Here is a 16,537-nt window from a genome sequence, read left to right as displayed (position 1 = left end):
GAGAGGATTCACAGAAGATTCACAAGAATGATTCCTGGAATTAAGGGATTATCATATCAGGATCATTTTATGGCTCTTGGATTGTGTTCCTTGGAGTTCAGAAGAATCAAGGGGGACCTCATAGAAGCATTTCTAATGTTGAAAGGGCTGAAAAAAGAAGATGTAACGAATTTGATTCCCATGGGAGGGCAAGAGGCCACACTTCAGGATTGAGGAATTTCTTTAGCTAGAGTTGTGAACCTCTGGCCAGGTTGTTGCGTGTATTTAAGACAGAAATTGATAGGTATTTGAATTGTCAGGGTAACAAAAGTTATGGAGAGAAGGCAGGAAAGTGGGAGAACAGACAGCTCATTGTGGAAGTGGAACGGACTTGATGGCCGAATGGCCTACATCTGCTCCTATATCTTATGGTCCGTAGGACACAAGTACAGAAGAAACCAGCTAAACTTGATTGCTTCACAGGGAAGGAGGTTCATAAAATTTAAACAGTCCGAAGAGGACCATAGCCAAAAAAAGGTTGAGTATGGCTGGTCTAGAGAATCGATGATGCTGCTGGAGCTGTTGTAATAATAGCACTGCTGCTGGGGTAGACCCAAAAGAGGAGAGATATAACGCTGCTCCAAAGGGTTCAACCACTTGGTTCTAATGCCGATCTATACTGAGTACAAGCGGCCTGTTAAAGGTGGCTTTAGGTAAAATCCTGCAACCACAAATGTTTGTGCCTAAGATGGCGATGCCTATGTACAGCAGTGGCCATTAGTGGTTGCAGACTCTGGGAAGCAGAAGACCAATTCAGAATACCAGAAATGGGGAGAACACCCCCCTCCACCCTTGTGAAAGGGAAGTAGAGAAGATGACCCTACAGGATGGTGACACCTGTAGCAAACCAGCGAAGGGCTTAGCATCTTTAGGACCCACACAGGCTGTAGGCAACTTGTGGTTGGAGGACCCACATGGGCTGCTGGAGATTGGCTCATGGGAACCAGGATTTGAGAGGGTGTTGAGGGTAGGAAAGGCTCCAGAAGGGCCTCAAGCACTGAAGGCTTCCTGATTGTGTCAGAGGCTTAGATTTTGAGCTCAGATTTTTAAAGCAAAATATATTTTTCAATTCAAGAAAAAAAATCTAAATATATGTGCTATATTAGATATGTGAAATAGAAGCATGGAATTGATGAATTACTGTCACAGTTAATTTTTAGAAGTTCAAAGAAAATATAAAAATAAGCAGCAAGAAAATTAAATGTTAAGATTTAAAAAAAACAAAGATGCATTTACTGGAAATCTAATATAAAAGCAGAAAGTGTTGGAATCATCACAACTTGAGGCAGATCCTGTGGAATGAACATTCTGAAGAAGTACCTTCAAGCTGAAATGTTAATTTTGTTACATTTCCCACAGCAGTTAGTGTGCCTGATGTCTTTCCTGCATTTTGTGATTTCCATCAACTATTCGTCTGCTTTCTTAAAGGAATATAATTAGATTGAAAGGATAGGTTCAAAGATGCTTGGAAAATATCCAAGTTCGGACTAGATGGGCTCTCTGGTTCTCATGCCAAATGCTCTTTACAACAAACCTGTTTTTCCTTTGGGATTTGCATTATGTGAGAGTGTCATATTCAACAGAGCTCTTGCTACATACCTTTTCAGATTCATAAGTTGCAACTCTGCAACTAAGATCTGCATATCCCCAGGCAAATGTTTTGTTCCATATGGGAGGAATCAGGACTTTGTTTTGTTCTACTGCTAAAACACCTTTATCTGTGAAAATGATCTGTCCCACTGGTTCCTTGAGTTCTGCAGAGACAATATTTAATACTTATAACATTACATAAATCCTTGGGTTGAAAATTAAATTGTCATTACAAAATCACCATCATAAATAATATTTAAATACAATATTATTTGATTGAATAGATCGCTTTCCATTATAACTTTCATTGAATAACTAGGACTAAAATGAAGGCCAATGTACAAACTGGGACCGTAGATCATTTGTAAAAGGTCTCCACCTGCTGGTATTCAAAGCCTCATAAGCAGCAAGATCCAGGCAATTTCAATCCAGATTTCATCAGGCATAATCTTGCAAAGATATTGCAGAATAAAAAAACTATGACATCAGTGTAGCAGGGGTCAAACAACAGAAATAACTGAACATTTGCACGGTTAGAGAATGAAAAATTTTAATAAAACAATTCAAATAATAAGCAAAACTTTTCCAGAAAAATATAGCAGAGACTCGGTTTCAGCTAAAGTAAAAGTGGTAATGAGGGGGATCTGAAGTTACATTTTGGAGTGGTTATATTCAAATATGATTAAGTTAGAAACTTTTTCAAACAGGAATCATTTACCTGCTATTCTTAATTAAAAATTCTCAGTAAGTACAAATATATCCAAATAACTATACCTTTAACAGGTGTCAAAGATGGTCTAAGATTATCCAAATGATGAAAGAAGACCTTATCCATGGCACAACTCAGAGATGTTGGTGCAACTAAAGTGTCACCATTAATTCGGCTACGGGTTCTTTTAGGTGGGTGAGGCTTTTTAAATAACTGTGAAGAGTGAATGGAAAGTGCAATTAAATGCATTAAAAATTATTTCAATGAATATCATTTTGCATATCCTTCCCTATACAACTTCCATGATCAAATATTAGATAAACTCACAGACAAATATAACATGCAGATATATCTCTTGGGTTAAGAAGCAAGACAATGAAAGAGAGTGAAACACTCTGTGAAAAAAGTCTGTAGATGCTGTGATTGTAGTAAAAACACACCAAAATGCTGGAGGAACTAGTCGTTCTTTTCAGTGTCTATAGGAGACAAAGATAGATTGCTGATATTTTAGGCCTGAGCTCTTCTTCATGGAATAAGCAGAAAAAACCCAGAAGCAGGAAATTTCAAAATTCAAATAATGGGGTAGGAATCTAGGCCAACAAAAGGTGTTAATTGGATATGATAAGGGACAAGATAACAATTGATCACATTTGGGCAAATAAATATGGAATGCAGAGACAGGGAAAGGCAATGGGGAAGTTGGGGGGGAGGGTGTTAACAAAAGCCAGACAAGTCGATATTAATGGCATCTGGTTGGAGGATTCCCAGTCATAAGATGAGGTGTTGTTTCTCCAATTTATGGGTGATCGCTTTCTGGCAGTTCATGAGACCATGGACAGACATGTCAGTAAGGGAATGGGATGGGGAATTTAAATGGATGGCCACTGGGAGATCTACATTATTGCAGTGGACAGACCAAGGTTCTCAACAAAGTGATCTCTCAGTCAGTGTCCAGTCTCTCCAATTAGGAAGCCACAAAAAGGAGAACCATAAGAAGAGACCCCAACATATGTTATCTTTACTTTAATTCATCATTTTTTCAGTCTTCAATAAAACACCTTTAACATTTCATTGTGGTGTCAACTCTTTATGCCTACTGTACCAATGACCTCAAATATAATTCCCCAGTTTACTGATGTAACACCAGCACAGATCTAAAACTTGAATCAAAAATAATTTTTAGCTAGTTTGAGGGTAAAAATACACAATCTCAAAACATCTCATTCAGACAGAATACACGAGTAGAAGAAACCTACATACCTTCATTAAAACACAAGATCCATTAGCTTGTGCACGTTTATTCAGCACATGTTAAATGTAAACTGTAGAGTATATCCACTAACATACCTGTTTGGGTATCTGTCCAAAATTATTGATAAATCCAATAGTTGCAGTTTCTTTTAGTGGATCATTGATATTATAAATATCAACCTGGCCTTCATAAAAGAGATGATGAAAGACATTGACAGCTTCAATTGCAGGTACACCTTGCTGTTTATATCCAAAGATCAAGTCGATCCACTCATGCAGATGTGAACTAACATAGTCACATTCAAGTGCCTAAAGTAAAAGCATCAAAGTAAACTCACAGCAAAACTTGGGTATTTGTCTTTAGTTGACAGAATTGAAAATTAAAAAAAAAATTGTTAAGACGCAATAAATTTTAGGAGCACATTTTTTACAATATAGTTTTTTGTGTGATTGTTTTAAATGTTTATTCTGTGGATTAGAAAATTATGGAGAAAATAACTCGCATATAACCCAAGTCCATAGCGTCCATTCCAACAGACAGTTTTCCCACAAGATAATTAATCAGAATCACTGATTCACATATTAAGTGTGTAAAGATGCGGTTCCCCTGCACTAGAATTATAACTCCTCTAATTTACAATAAATGGAATTTTAACCAGCACCCTTGATTAAAATAGGTAAAATTACAAGACATGGCACACAGCCTTTGGACCTTTGATGAAGCAAGCCAGTACTCTAATACTTTGATATCAAAGTTGCTTCTTTTATATTTGCTGTAATAGCGTCTGAGCTAAAATACTTTATTCAATTGTTTAAAATTACAATATATAGTCTTCACAGTGAAGTTAAGATTTAAATGTAAAGTTGTGTGGATCACAGATACTTATTAAAAAAATTAAGGCTTCACAACTCCAAAGGAAATGGGCCAGTCACAATTTTTCTCAAGCAAAATATTTCAGTAACCATTGGGTCTAGAGCAGTGATTCTCAACCTTCCCTTCCCACTCACATACCATCTTAAGCAATCCCTTACAAAAAAAAAAATTAAAATGTTACCTGACGGTGAACTCTGATGAATTCTCTTGGGTCTCCTTTTGCCCACGGTGGTAGCAAAACGTTTCCCAATTTTGTACCATTCTGCTTATAACCTAGATGTGGAAAAACTTAATGTGTTAAGTTGAAGAGGTTATTGTCCACAACAACAACAAAAAAAGAAGCATTTTGATCAAAGAATGCATGATACAGAGATGTATGAGGACCTTATAAAATTCAGGATGGATGTGTAATGATTCAATGTCTGCAATCTCCATCAAAATCGTCACCTTGATGAAAAATTCACTCAGAGCTGTGTTGGCAGAGCAGAAATCCAGCTAATTTTAAACCCAATTTGAGTTGGAAAGATTTGTACTTCCTTGAATTTGAAACATGTTTATGTGAGAGGCTAAATACACCTAAAATACACCCATCAGAATCAACATTGTGGATGTTGAAAATCCTGTCAAAAATCACTAACTACTCCTCATAAACCATATTCTGCCCTGAATCTCCACAAGCATTTCAACTATTGCTTTCTAATCTTCTGTAACTTTCCAATTGTGTACGTGGCTATAATGAAAAGAATGGCATAACAGTCACTGATGTCACAAACAGAAGTTGATCTCAGTCGTACTCTTCTTTCCCATGAAGAATTCTCAACTAGTTAAATGAAGACTATCTGATTATTAGCTCCTCGATGTTCACAGTTACCAACCTTTTCTAAATTTCAACAGAGACCACTTCCAAAAATACTTAATTGGTGAAAAACGATATTTCTTTCTTTTAGTAAATGGTAAATTAATTCATTTTGCAGTCTTGGTGAGAAATTTTCTTGGATTGTAGGCTGAAGAACTCAAAAAGAGTAGCATAGAGTCTTTCTTTTAATTTTATGTACTGTTTAAAAGTCATACCTAGATCAAAGTTGTTTGAATTTAGGAGAAACTCTGGAAGGTAAAAGAATTCTGGAATAAGTTCTTTAACATCTGCCATGTTATGTTTGGATGCTGAGTACCAGGCCTCCCGTACACTGTGAAACATTCGATCAGCTAGATCAAAATGACCACCCTGAGAGAAGAAGACATAAGTAAATAACATGACAAAAATTCAGAAATAAAAGTTTTTCTCTTGAATTTTTGTTTTAATCCAGATGCATTCACCTGCAGGTGGCAGGAAAAGATATGCACATTAATTATCACTGAAATTATAAAGAGTGCTAGGCAGACAACACCTGTGTACAAGTCTAATCTTGCAGGTGTTAATAGCTTTTGGGAATTGGGACCAGGGGTCAAGGAGTTGTGATTGAGAATAGGCTTCCTGGTAGGCTACAGATGCCAGTGGCTTTAAGTTGTTTTGAGAAACCAGGACCAGGAATCAAAGAGTTGTGATGGAGAGCAGGCAAATAAATATGGAGCCTTGAGCTCAGCATATGCGATGGATAAATCAGAGAAGGCAGTATGATCCTTCACCACATTTTCTCTTTTGTTTTTGCAAAAATGGTGCTGGAAGATGGTAACTTTGCTAATCTTGGAATGGAATGCAAACAATACACTTTGCACTGCATCTCAGTAGCAGGATAATAAATTAATCTAAATTTAGTTTCAACTTACACCAGGGTGAGGGCACTGAAAGTTCTCCAGGTCGATTTCTGGGGTAGTGGGTCTGACTTATGAGGCAAAATGAAGCAGACTAATGGACAAAATCACAGGAGAAACAACAGGACCTACAGCACCCATAAGATGCCAAGATAATATAACCAACATTTTGGCCCTTTGTCAAGATAACAGCAAAAAGCAGGCAGGTTGGGGGGAGGGGTGAAAAAGGGACAACGGACGGAGCATAAGCCAACAGCCAAGAGGCTGTAGGTGGATATGGATAGGAGGGCAGGAGAGAAAATGGTAGCACTCTAGGAGCTGCTGTAACAGCAGCGCTGCCGCTGGTGTGGACCCATGGAGAGTGGGGAGCAGAGACACAGTGCTCCTGCAGGATCCAACTATTCAGTTTGACTGCCCCCAGCTCCAAACAGGCTTTGAACGGCCTGTTAAAACTGAGGGTAGTTTTATTTAAAATCCCGCAACCGTGGGGCCTGGACCCAGGATAATGGTGTCTATGATTGGCAGCTGTCACAAGGGGTCACTGACTCCAGGGAAGTGGAGGACAAGTGTAGAGCAGGAGAAAATGGGGAGACCACCTGCCCCATCAGAGAAGGAGAAGCAGAGGAGACGACCAGCCATTTGGTGACCATGGTGGCAGACAAGTGAGGGGTTCTGTGACTGAAAGGCTCACACAGGCAGCAGGCTGCTGGTGATTTGAGACAAGGAACCCACAGAGGCTGTGGGCTTCTGGATACTGTGGTAAAAGGGACTTGCACCAGGTTGCGTAATGCTGGAGACTGGCTCGAAATGGGCTGAAGGGGTACCAGATATTGGATCCAGAATGCAAGAGAATGCAGAGGACATTGAAGGGTAGCTAATGGTATCAGAGATTTGAATCTGGATCTTGGGTTGCCGATGGTTTGGACTGGAGTCTATGTAGTTGTGGGGGTGCTGAAGGTGAATCCACGGATACTAGGTGACACTGGGGGGACCTCTCTTTTTCTTCTCTTTCTCTGACTGTAAGAGGCACCTCAGGCAAATTCTGCCAATGGAAAATCTGTCTGCCTTACAGCAGACAAAAATCAATTTCGTGTAATATGACACTTTTTATTACTTGACAATAAATTGAATCTTGAATCAAAAGCTGAGAAGTGATCAGGGAGTAGCTCTGTAAATGCAGAGTTGAAGGAAAGGAAGCAAAAAGATGGGGAACGAGAGACAAGGAGGGGTCTAATGGAAACGGGAAAGGTTGATGTTAATGCTGTCTGATTAGAAGGGGACTTCCAGTTTGAGGGTGGTCTCAGTTTGGCAGTGCATGAGACTATGGGCTGACATCTCTGACAGGAATAAGGTGGGAAATTGAAATGGGTTGCCACTGGGAGATTCTTGGTATTATGGCAGACAGAGTGAAGGTGCTCAATAAAGTGATCTCCCAGTTTGAGTTCAGTCTTTCTGATGTAGAGGAGACCACAACGGGAGCAGTGGATGTAGTAGATGACCCCTGCAGATCAATATGAAATGCTGTTTCAGTTGGAAGGACTATTTGGGGCTATGAATGGTGGTGAAGGAGGAGGTGTGAGTACATGGGTGCGAGTGAAGCATTTTCTGTGGTCACATGGTGGAAAAGGAGGAGTGGACGAGTGAGTCATGGAGGCAGCAGTTTTTGTGGAAAGCGGCAAAGGGAGAAGAGGGGTAGATGTGTCTGGTGGTGGGATCACGTTGTAGGTGGCAGAAATTGCGTAGATTGATAAGTTGGATGTGGAGGCTGATGGGGTGGTAGTGAGGTCAAGGGGAATCCTGACCTTGTTGTATGCAGGTGCAGAAGGGGGCCAGGGCAGACATCTGGTAAATGAAGGCTTGAGTTGATGGTAGTGGAGGAGAAGCTGTGCTCATTGAACTACCAGTAGAATTTCCATTATTTGGAATTCAATCATCCAGAAACATAAACAACATGCAAAAAATTTGAGGAACTAAGTAAAATTAAAATAAACAAGACTGGGCAGATGGACCCTTTGTTGGACACATGAAGGTTTTGTCTGCTGAACTAGCAATACACCTCAATATGCACACTCCCCCCCCCCCCCCCCCACACTGTCGACACTTGCAATGGAGTGAGCTAAGTTGTCGGCATGAGGAAGGTGCACCGAGGGCTTGACCGGTACACTCGAGTCAGAGCCACATAAATATGATGATGGCATGTTTAGCACAGCAGCTAGCACAACACTGTTACAGTGCTAGTGACTGAAGTTCAAATTTAAATTTTGTAATTTACGGAGATTATCTGATTAAAGCGAACTTTATATAATTAAAGACTACAATATTGATTTTATTTTCAAATTCCTTTACATTTTGCACTGACTTTGGCTTTTAAACAGTGCATTCTTAACGCAGGGATATTAGTTGGGCATTGGAAGTGAGTCTCAGTCGACTGGAACATTTTTATATCTGACATCTGTGATCCCTGTAGGTGTTGGATAATGGGGATTTTATTATATACAAAATACTTATGGAGCATGACAGGGAGTTGGGGGGGAGAAAAACCAGAATCAAAGCCTCAATATAATGAAAAAGTCATTCAGAACTGGGATGAGCAGAAATTTTTTAACCCAGAGAGCATTGAATCTTTGCAACTGTCCACGCAAGGAGATGGATGGAGAGCACTCAGTCTTTATGTCATTTGATGTCAGGCCTCCACCTGGAGGCTGGTTACAAGAGTAAATCAAAAACTTAAAACTTATCTTTCAGACAGCAGCCCTAAAAGGCTGGTCCAGTGTCACATTCATATCCAGAGCACTCTCTGGAGCTGACGGAGGTGGGACGACTGGTGCGTTGTGCCACCTGTCATAAATACATGGCAGAGCAATGGCCGTCTTCCCTACCCATAATCCCCATGCAGCTGGAACCTCTCTGTGTCTCCCAGAACAGTTCCAGATGCATGGGTGTTACGGGTAGGGAAGACGGCCATTGCTTTGCCGCGTTTTGAGCCACAGAGATCAACCCTGAAGGCCAAAGCGGCCTGGAGAGGCTGTCACAGCCTGCATTGGCCGCCCCCTGATGGCTCCTGCTGCCCTAACGGCTCCCACCGGTCCCCACTGCCCCGACGGCCAAGGTCCCTTCCTTGAATGGGTCATGGAGGGAGAGGGGTGAGTGAGGAGATGGATCGTGGGTTGACGGCGTCATCAGCCTGCCCTTAACCAGGACAGGTGGCAGAACACAGAACTCTGCTGATTGTCCTTCCCCAAGAAGGGTTGGAATTGGTATCTCGGAGCTGGCCACGGCACATTCAGAGAGGTAAGTCTTTAGGCTTAAGGGCGAAGAACCTCTGTCTTTATAGACGAGTTTTTTCCCCCCTGCTTGAAAGTGCCTTTAGATTATATTCTAAACAAAGATTTTTTTTTAGACATACATCATCATAACAAATTATTTCGGCTCACGAATCCATGCCTCCCAACTTACACCCAATAAATCGACACCCCCAGTATGTTTTGAACAGTGGAAGGAAACTGGAGCCCCTGGGGGAAACTCATGCAGACACAAAGAGAAGGTTCAAACTCCTTACAGACAGCACAGCAGCTCGATTAATGAACACTTTTAGATATTAAGAAAATTAAGGGATATTGGGTTACTGGAGAAAAGTGGCATTAAGACAAAAGATCATTTATGATCTTTTGAAAACTTTATTTACAGCTATTTTTTTGCAATTTAGAAGAATGAAACAAAAGCTCCTTAAAGGGAAAGACAGGGTAGACATTATTTCTACTGATGAGCGAATAATGGCACATAGTTAAAAAATTGGAGGATGGTGAGTATGTGAGAACTTTTCACTGAGGGTGATGAAGCACTGAGGGTCATAGAGGCTTGACCATTATGAGTACAGGGTTTTGAAAGATGGTTAAAAGGAACTATTATGAAAGAGCAAATGAGGCCTGGAGCAAATCAGCAATGATGACATTGAATGGCAGAACAGGCTTGAGGGTGCTCCTGCTCTGACTATCTTCGGTTTTAACAGATAATGCAGTGAGCTCAAATAGCCAAATAGTTTCCTCATTATTTCTTATGTTCTTAATTAGACACACATTAATTACCTGGAGTCGAAGAAATATTTGAGTGAATGGTTCCATTCTTACTAGATAAGAAGCTACAATCATGGCAGAAGAGTAATGTGTACCATAATGATATGCTGGTGTTTCTCCTAGAAATAGAATACAAATTACACACATTTAAAGTCAAAATTATCAGCAAAAGTTGTTCCTAAAATACATAGCCCTATAAATATACAAAATACACACATGCACACACATATATATGATAAACACAAAATACATCAAATTTAAATTTATAAAACACTGGCATTTAGAAGTATTTGAATTAAAAATACTTAATTCAATATTTATTTTATTCTTATCAATAAAAGTTAGTTATTGAAAATTTAAGTTTGACAACTGTGCACTTCGGTTGTTTCCATTTATATTGCACACACAAATAATTATAATTTCATTTTGTAAAATTTACCGTTTGGATCTTCCCAATCTTTATATCGTTTCTTATACTGAGCTAACCGCTCTTCAGTCTGAGCCCCCATTGGTTTAGCCAGGTTCCTGAATGTTTTGGAATTTGTGAGATCAAGTTCCTGGATAAAGAAAATAAATTATTTACTCACTAATAATTTTTGCTTATCAAGTAGTACCATAGTTTAGGTGGGTTGAAAGAAAAATCAGTTTTCAATTAAACTCAACCTCTCAAACTCCCTTCCTTATGCAGTCTGAATCTAACCAACAGCATAGTGAAAATCAATTCCGGTTGTTGAGGTCTATATTTGTATATATCGCATGCTTAGCTTCTGATACTACTGGAATATTAAAATGTGGAAATTATTTCTGAATAATCCAAAACAATTAAAAAAAAAAGTCACAACACTGGGGAATAAAACTTAGAATAATTGCCTCCCAGTTAATTTTGAAGTGGCCTCAAATACTGTATTAGATAATTCAGAAATGTCCACAAATTCAGCATAAAATAATAAAAAATTAAAGCCATTCACTAAACTTCAAAAAGGTAATTATTATGAATAATACTACAATAGTTGCCAAGTCTCCATACCTCAGAATCATAGTCTGCCAGGATCCATGGGAATACCGGATACTGCATTAAGTCATTATAGGATCTGCCAGCTAACGTGTTGAGATGCATAAGATATTGAAAATTGCTGATTTCTCCCCTCTAAAGTGAAGACAAAATGTAATTACTTCAGTTCTATGTTTTATGTGCAGGATTTTACAGATTGGACTCAAATAAGGTCCAGGTTGTTTAGCTTTTCAAAATTAGGAATATTTACCCTGTCTTACTCATATTTCTAAATCATATTTAGCATATAATATTTTTATTTGATATTGAGGAAATTTAGCAAGTAATTATGCAACAATGCGAGATCTGCATACAAATATATATAATATATATACCACCTATTACAGGAAACATTTAATTTTAAGTACAAGTAATGGCAATTTAGTCAATGAAACTATATACTTTCACAATGACATTGAAACATTTATCGCATGCTTAGCTTCTGATACTACTGGCATGAAGAGTTGATGGTCCAATGTCATTGGAGTTCAGAAGACCAATTTGTACAAAATGGGTGGCATGGTTAGTTTAGTGATCAGCGCAACGATGCTCCAGTGCCAGTGACCCGGGTTCCCATCTGGTATCATCTGTAGGGGTTTTGTATACTCTTCCAGTGCCTGCGAGGGTTTCCTCCCACCCTTCAAAATGTACAGAGGCTGTAAGTTAATTGGGCGACATGGGCTCAGAGGCTGAAGGGCTTGTTACCGTTTTGCATGTTTAAATTTAAATTTTAAACATTTAAATTTAAAACATGTATGTGAGCATGGGAGATTTAACAGTTGGTTACATCTGTCAGTTGCTTGCCCCAATTTTTGACAGTTGGCTTTTTGTCATTAAAAGTGAAAATATCAACACCTTCCCCCATCGTCTTCTGACCTCACACCTGAACTCCAACTCCTACCTTGTCTTCACTTTCCCTTCTGACCTCCCCTCTCCAATGTTCAATAATACATCTTCTACGACAACTGCCTCCATGCTTATTTCTTTGACAAGGATCCTGACATCCCGACTAATGATCCTTTTATTTATCTCCAACAGTCCTCCTTCACTTGGGCATCTTCCCTCCAGCAAGTTTCCTACTCTTGATCTTTTCATCTCCAATTGCTGATTTGACATCAACCCCCTGGACTTCTACACCCATTTCACCCACTGTAAACTCAACACACTGAACACCCCCCCACCCCCCCCACCCCTTACAAATGCACTACTTCCACTCACTCTGCACTAACACCAACTTCAGCATCAAATCCTCAGGCAAGGGAAGCATTGTTGTGTTTGGCACACTCACCCAAATTGCTGAGGCCAGATGCCAATGCGCAAACTCCTTACATCTACTCCTAGACCAAAATCTCACAATCAGAATTAGGGTGTCATCTCCCAGACAACCATAGACCTCATCACTTTAGGGGATTTCCCCTCATTGACTTGAACCTGATCCCCTCAAAACTGATTAGCAAACTCCAAGACCTGGGCCTCAATACTCCACTACATAATTGAAGGGAGGTGAGCCAAAGGAGAAGTTATTAAAAGTGAGAACAAGTCTGCCAGGTGGTAGTGGAGTGTAATTGGTTGGGTCTTTTGTCCAGAAAGAAACAAAATGCTTTGAGACTTTCTGTATAGGGGATGGAGATGTAAAGGGATTGGACATGCATAGTAAAAATGAGGCGGTTCAGAGTTCAAGGAATCTGAAGTCATCGGAGGGCATGTGAGGTATTGAAGATGTAGGTGGGGAGGAATTGGACCAGATGAGAAAAGATAGATTCAAGACAGACAAAGCAAGTTCAGTGGGGCAGAGCAAGTGGAAACATTTGGCCTGCCCAGATGATTGGGTTTCCGTATCTTGGGTAAAAGGTAGAACCAGGAAGTGGAGGGATGGGAAACAATGAGATTGGAAGGTGTGGGAGAGAGGTAACCAGAGGTGATGAGTGGAGGTGATGGCTTGATGTGCTGTGGTGGGGTCCTGTGGAAGGGTTAAGTAGGAGGAAGTGTCTGAGAGCTGTGGCCTGATCTTGGCAAAGTAGAGGTCAGTGTGTCAGATCACAACAGCACCACCCTTTTCTGCAGGTTTGATAGTGAGGTTGGGATTGTTGAGGAGCAGAGGGTTTGGAGGAGGTGTGATTAGAATAAGAGAGGAATGGTGATGTTGAGACAGTTGATGTCTTGGCAGCGATTGGAAATAAAAAGATCCAGCTGGCCAGGACAAAGTTTCCAAGAGGAGGAAGAGGCTTAAACCGGAAGAAGGGATCAAGATTGGGATGGAGAGTCATGGTCGTGAAACTAGGCCTGGAAACGAAGGCAATGGAAGAAGAGTTTGGCAATGGAAGAAGAACTTTTTAAGGTGTAGGTGGAGGGGGGGGGTCAAAGTTAGCACTATGTCTCAGAGAGGGGAAGGTCAGAGAGGTCAGACCAAGCAGGGGTCAGAGTGTGAGTCAGAGGGTGGAGGGTGTTGAGCAGAGGTCAGAGGATGGAGTTGGAAGGTAGGGGGTCAGAGGGGGGATGATGGAGGGTTGGCAAGGTTCAAAGAGATGGATGGCAGGAAGAGAAATCAGAGGAGGGAGGTGGGAGAAAGTAGAAGGTTGGAAGGAGGAGGGGGGTAGAGGAGGTCAGAGGAGGGTTGGGCATGTCAGAATGTGTTGGAGGGTGGAGGGTCACTGGAGAGAAGGTTGGGGAATGAGAGGGTCTGAGTGTTGGAGAGTTGGGATGAAAAGGGGAGCTCAGAGGGGAATATGTAGGTAGAATAGGAGAGGTGCAGGGGGATAGGCAAGGTTAAGGAGTGGTGGTGGGGGATGGGGGGGGGGGGGGAGATGATGAGCCTGTGGGATCCAGTACAAGACCAGGACTACAGTAAGTGGCTGCATCATCGTAAGCCACATGGTGAGAGCCAGCGTTGGAAGGTCCTGCTTGAGGGTGGCCGAGGCCCAGGTGACAGTTGGTATGAAAGCACCAGGGAGCTCCAGAGGGCTGGTGACGGGGCCTAGGTGGTAGGTCGGCGGCTGAGGAGCTCCAGTAGGAAAACAGCTGGAGACTAGGCAATAGTCTAATCTGATCATTTCAGCCCATGGACGCTAATTGACCTTCTGAGTTCCTACAGGAGTTAATTGGGTGCTCAATAGTGAAAATAACCATATAACCACTTACAGCACAGAACAGGCCAGTTCGGCCCTACTAGTCCATGCCGTAGCAAATCCCCACCCTCCTAGTCCCACTGACCAGCACCCGGTCCATACCCCTCTAGTCCCCTCCTATCCATGTAATGATCCAGTCTTTCCTTAAATGTAACCAATGATCCCGCCTCGACCACGTCTGCCAGAAGCTCATTCCACATCCCCACCACCCTCTGCGTAAAGAAATTTCCGCTCATGTTCCCCTTATAATTTTCCCCCTTCAATCTTAAACCATGTCCTCTAGTTTGAATCTCCCCCTTTCTTAATTGAAAAAGCCTATCCACATTTACTCAGTCTGTACCTTTTAAAACCTTAAACACCTCTATCAAGTCCCCTCTCTATCTTCTATGCTCCAGAGAAAAAAGCCCCAGTCTGCACAACCTTTCCCTGTAACTCAGACCCTGAAATCCTGTCAACATTCTCGTGAACCTTCTCTGCACTCTCTCTATTTTGTTTATATCTTTCCTATAATTTGGTGACCAAAACTGTACACAGTACTCCAAATTTGGCCTCACCAATGCCTTGTACAATTTCATCATAACCTCCCTACTCTTGAATTCAATACTCAGATTTATGAAGGCCAACATTCCAAATGCCTTCTTCACCACACCATCTACCTGAGTATCAGCCTTGAGGGTACTATTTACCTTAACTCCTAAATCCCTTTGTTGCTCTGCACTCCTCAATTGTCTATCATTCAATGTATATGACCTATTTAAATTTGCCTTTCCAAAATGCAGCACCTCACATTTATCTGTATTAAATTCCATCAGCCATTTCTCAGCCCACACCTCCAGCCTTCCTAAATCACCTTTTAATCTACGGTAATCTACCTCACTGACCACAACACCACCAATCTTTGTGTCATCCGCAAACTTGCTTATCCAATTCTCTACCCCTACATCCAGATCGTTAATATATATGTAACAAATAATAGTGGACCCAGGACCGAACCCTGAGGAACTCCACTAGTCACCGGCCTCCAATTGGACAAACAATTTTCTACCACTACTCTCTAACACCTTCCATCCAACCACTGCTGAATCCATTTCACTACCTCCTTATTTATACCTAATGCCTCCACCTTTTTTCCTAACCTCCTGTGGGGAACTTTGTCAAAAGCTTTACTAAAGTCCAAATAGACAACATCCACAGCTTTCCCTTTATCAACCTTTTTTGTAACCCCCTCGAAGAACTCAATCAGGTTTGTCAAGCATGATCTACCCCTGACAAAACCATGCTGATTACTCCCTATCAATCCTTGTACCTCCAAAAATTTGTAAATAGCATCCCTCAGAACACTTTCCATCAACTTGCCCACCACAGACGTCAGACTTACAGGCCTATAATTCCCAGGTTTGCATTTGGACCCTTTCTTAAACAGAGGAACCATATGCGCCACCCTCCAATCCTTTGGTACCACCCCCGTGGCCAGTGACATCCTAAATATCTCTGTTAATGGCCCCACTAACTGTCCACTAGCCTCCCTGAGTGTCCTAGGGAATATTTTGTCCGGTCCAGGAGATTTATCCACCTTTATCTTTTTTAACACAGCCATCACTACCTCCTCGGTTATCCTTATATGCTTCATGACCTCCCCACTATTTTTCTTTACTTCAACTGGTTCAACATTTTTTTCCCTAGTGAATACCGAGGCAAAGAAATCATTCAAAATTTCCCACATTTCCTCAGACTTCTTACTCAGCCTACCCTCGCTATCTACAAGGGGTTCAATTTTTTCTCTCACTAATCTTTTACTTTTAATGTACTTATAGAAACCCTTTGGATTTATTTCTACTCTGTCAGCCAAAGCCTCTTCATGCCTTTTTTTGGCCTTTCTAATTTCTTTCTTAAGATTCCTTCTACACTCCTTGTAGTCCTCCTTCAACTTCTCAGCTCCCTGCTCTTTATACCTCTTGCACACCTCCCTTTTTCTCCAAACCAAATTTCCAATATTCCTTGAAAACCAAGCCTCCCTATGACTTCCAGCCTTTCCTTTGATCCAGACTGGGACATAACTACTCTGTACCCTTA

General features: G+C 41.1%; 1 protein-coding gene across 6 annotated transcripts in view; it reads right to left on the bottom strand.

Annotated features, from left to right (window-relative positions):
• Nucleotides 1-16,537, bottom strand: part of wdfy3 (WD repeat and FYVE domain containing 3) — a 444,121-nt gene that overhangs the window by 38,591 nt on the left and 388,993 nt on the right. For all 6 annotated transcript variants that reach the window (XM_069926060.1, XM_069926059.1, XM_069926063.1 and 3 more), the window contains 8 exons: nt 11,316-11,435; nt 10,728-10,845; nt 10,301-10,407; nt 5,535-5,688; nt 4,645-4,736; nt 3,686-3,898; nt 2,404-2,551; nt 1,639-1,793 (listed from right to left, as the gene is read on the bottom strand). In XM_069926060.1, coding sequence (XP_069782161.1) covers nt 1,639-1,793; nt 2,404-2,551; nt 3,686-3,898; nt 4,645-4,736; nt 5,535-5,688; nt 10,301-10,407; nt 10,728-10,845; nt 11,316-11,435 — 1,107 coding nt within the window. The remainder of the gene's footprint in view (nt 1-1,638; nt 1,794-2,403; nt 2,552-3,685; nt 3,899-4,644; nt 4,737-5,534; nt 5,689-10,300; nt 10,408-10,727; nt 10,846-11,315; nt 11,436-16,537) is intronic.

Source organism: Narcine bancroftii, chromosome 3 (genome assembly GCF_036971445.1).
Source record: "Narcine bancroftii isolate sNarBan1 chromosome 3, sNarBan1.hap1, whole genome shotgun sequence".
NCBI lineage: Eukaryota > Metazoa > Chordata > Chondrichthyes > Torpediniformes > Narcinidae > Narcine > Narcine bancroftii.
The sequence above is the reverse complement of the archived record's forward strand: the minus strand, read 5'-3'. Positions and strand labels throughout refer to the sequence as shown.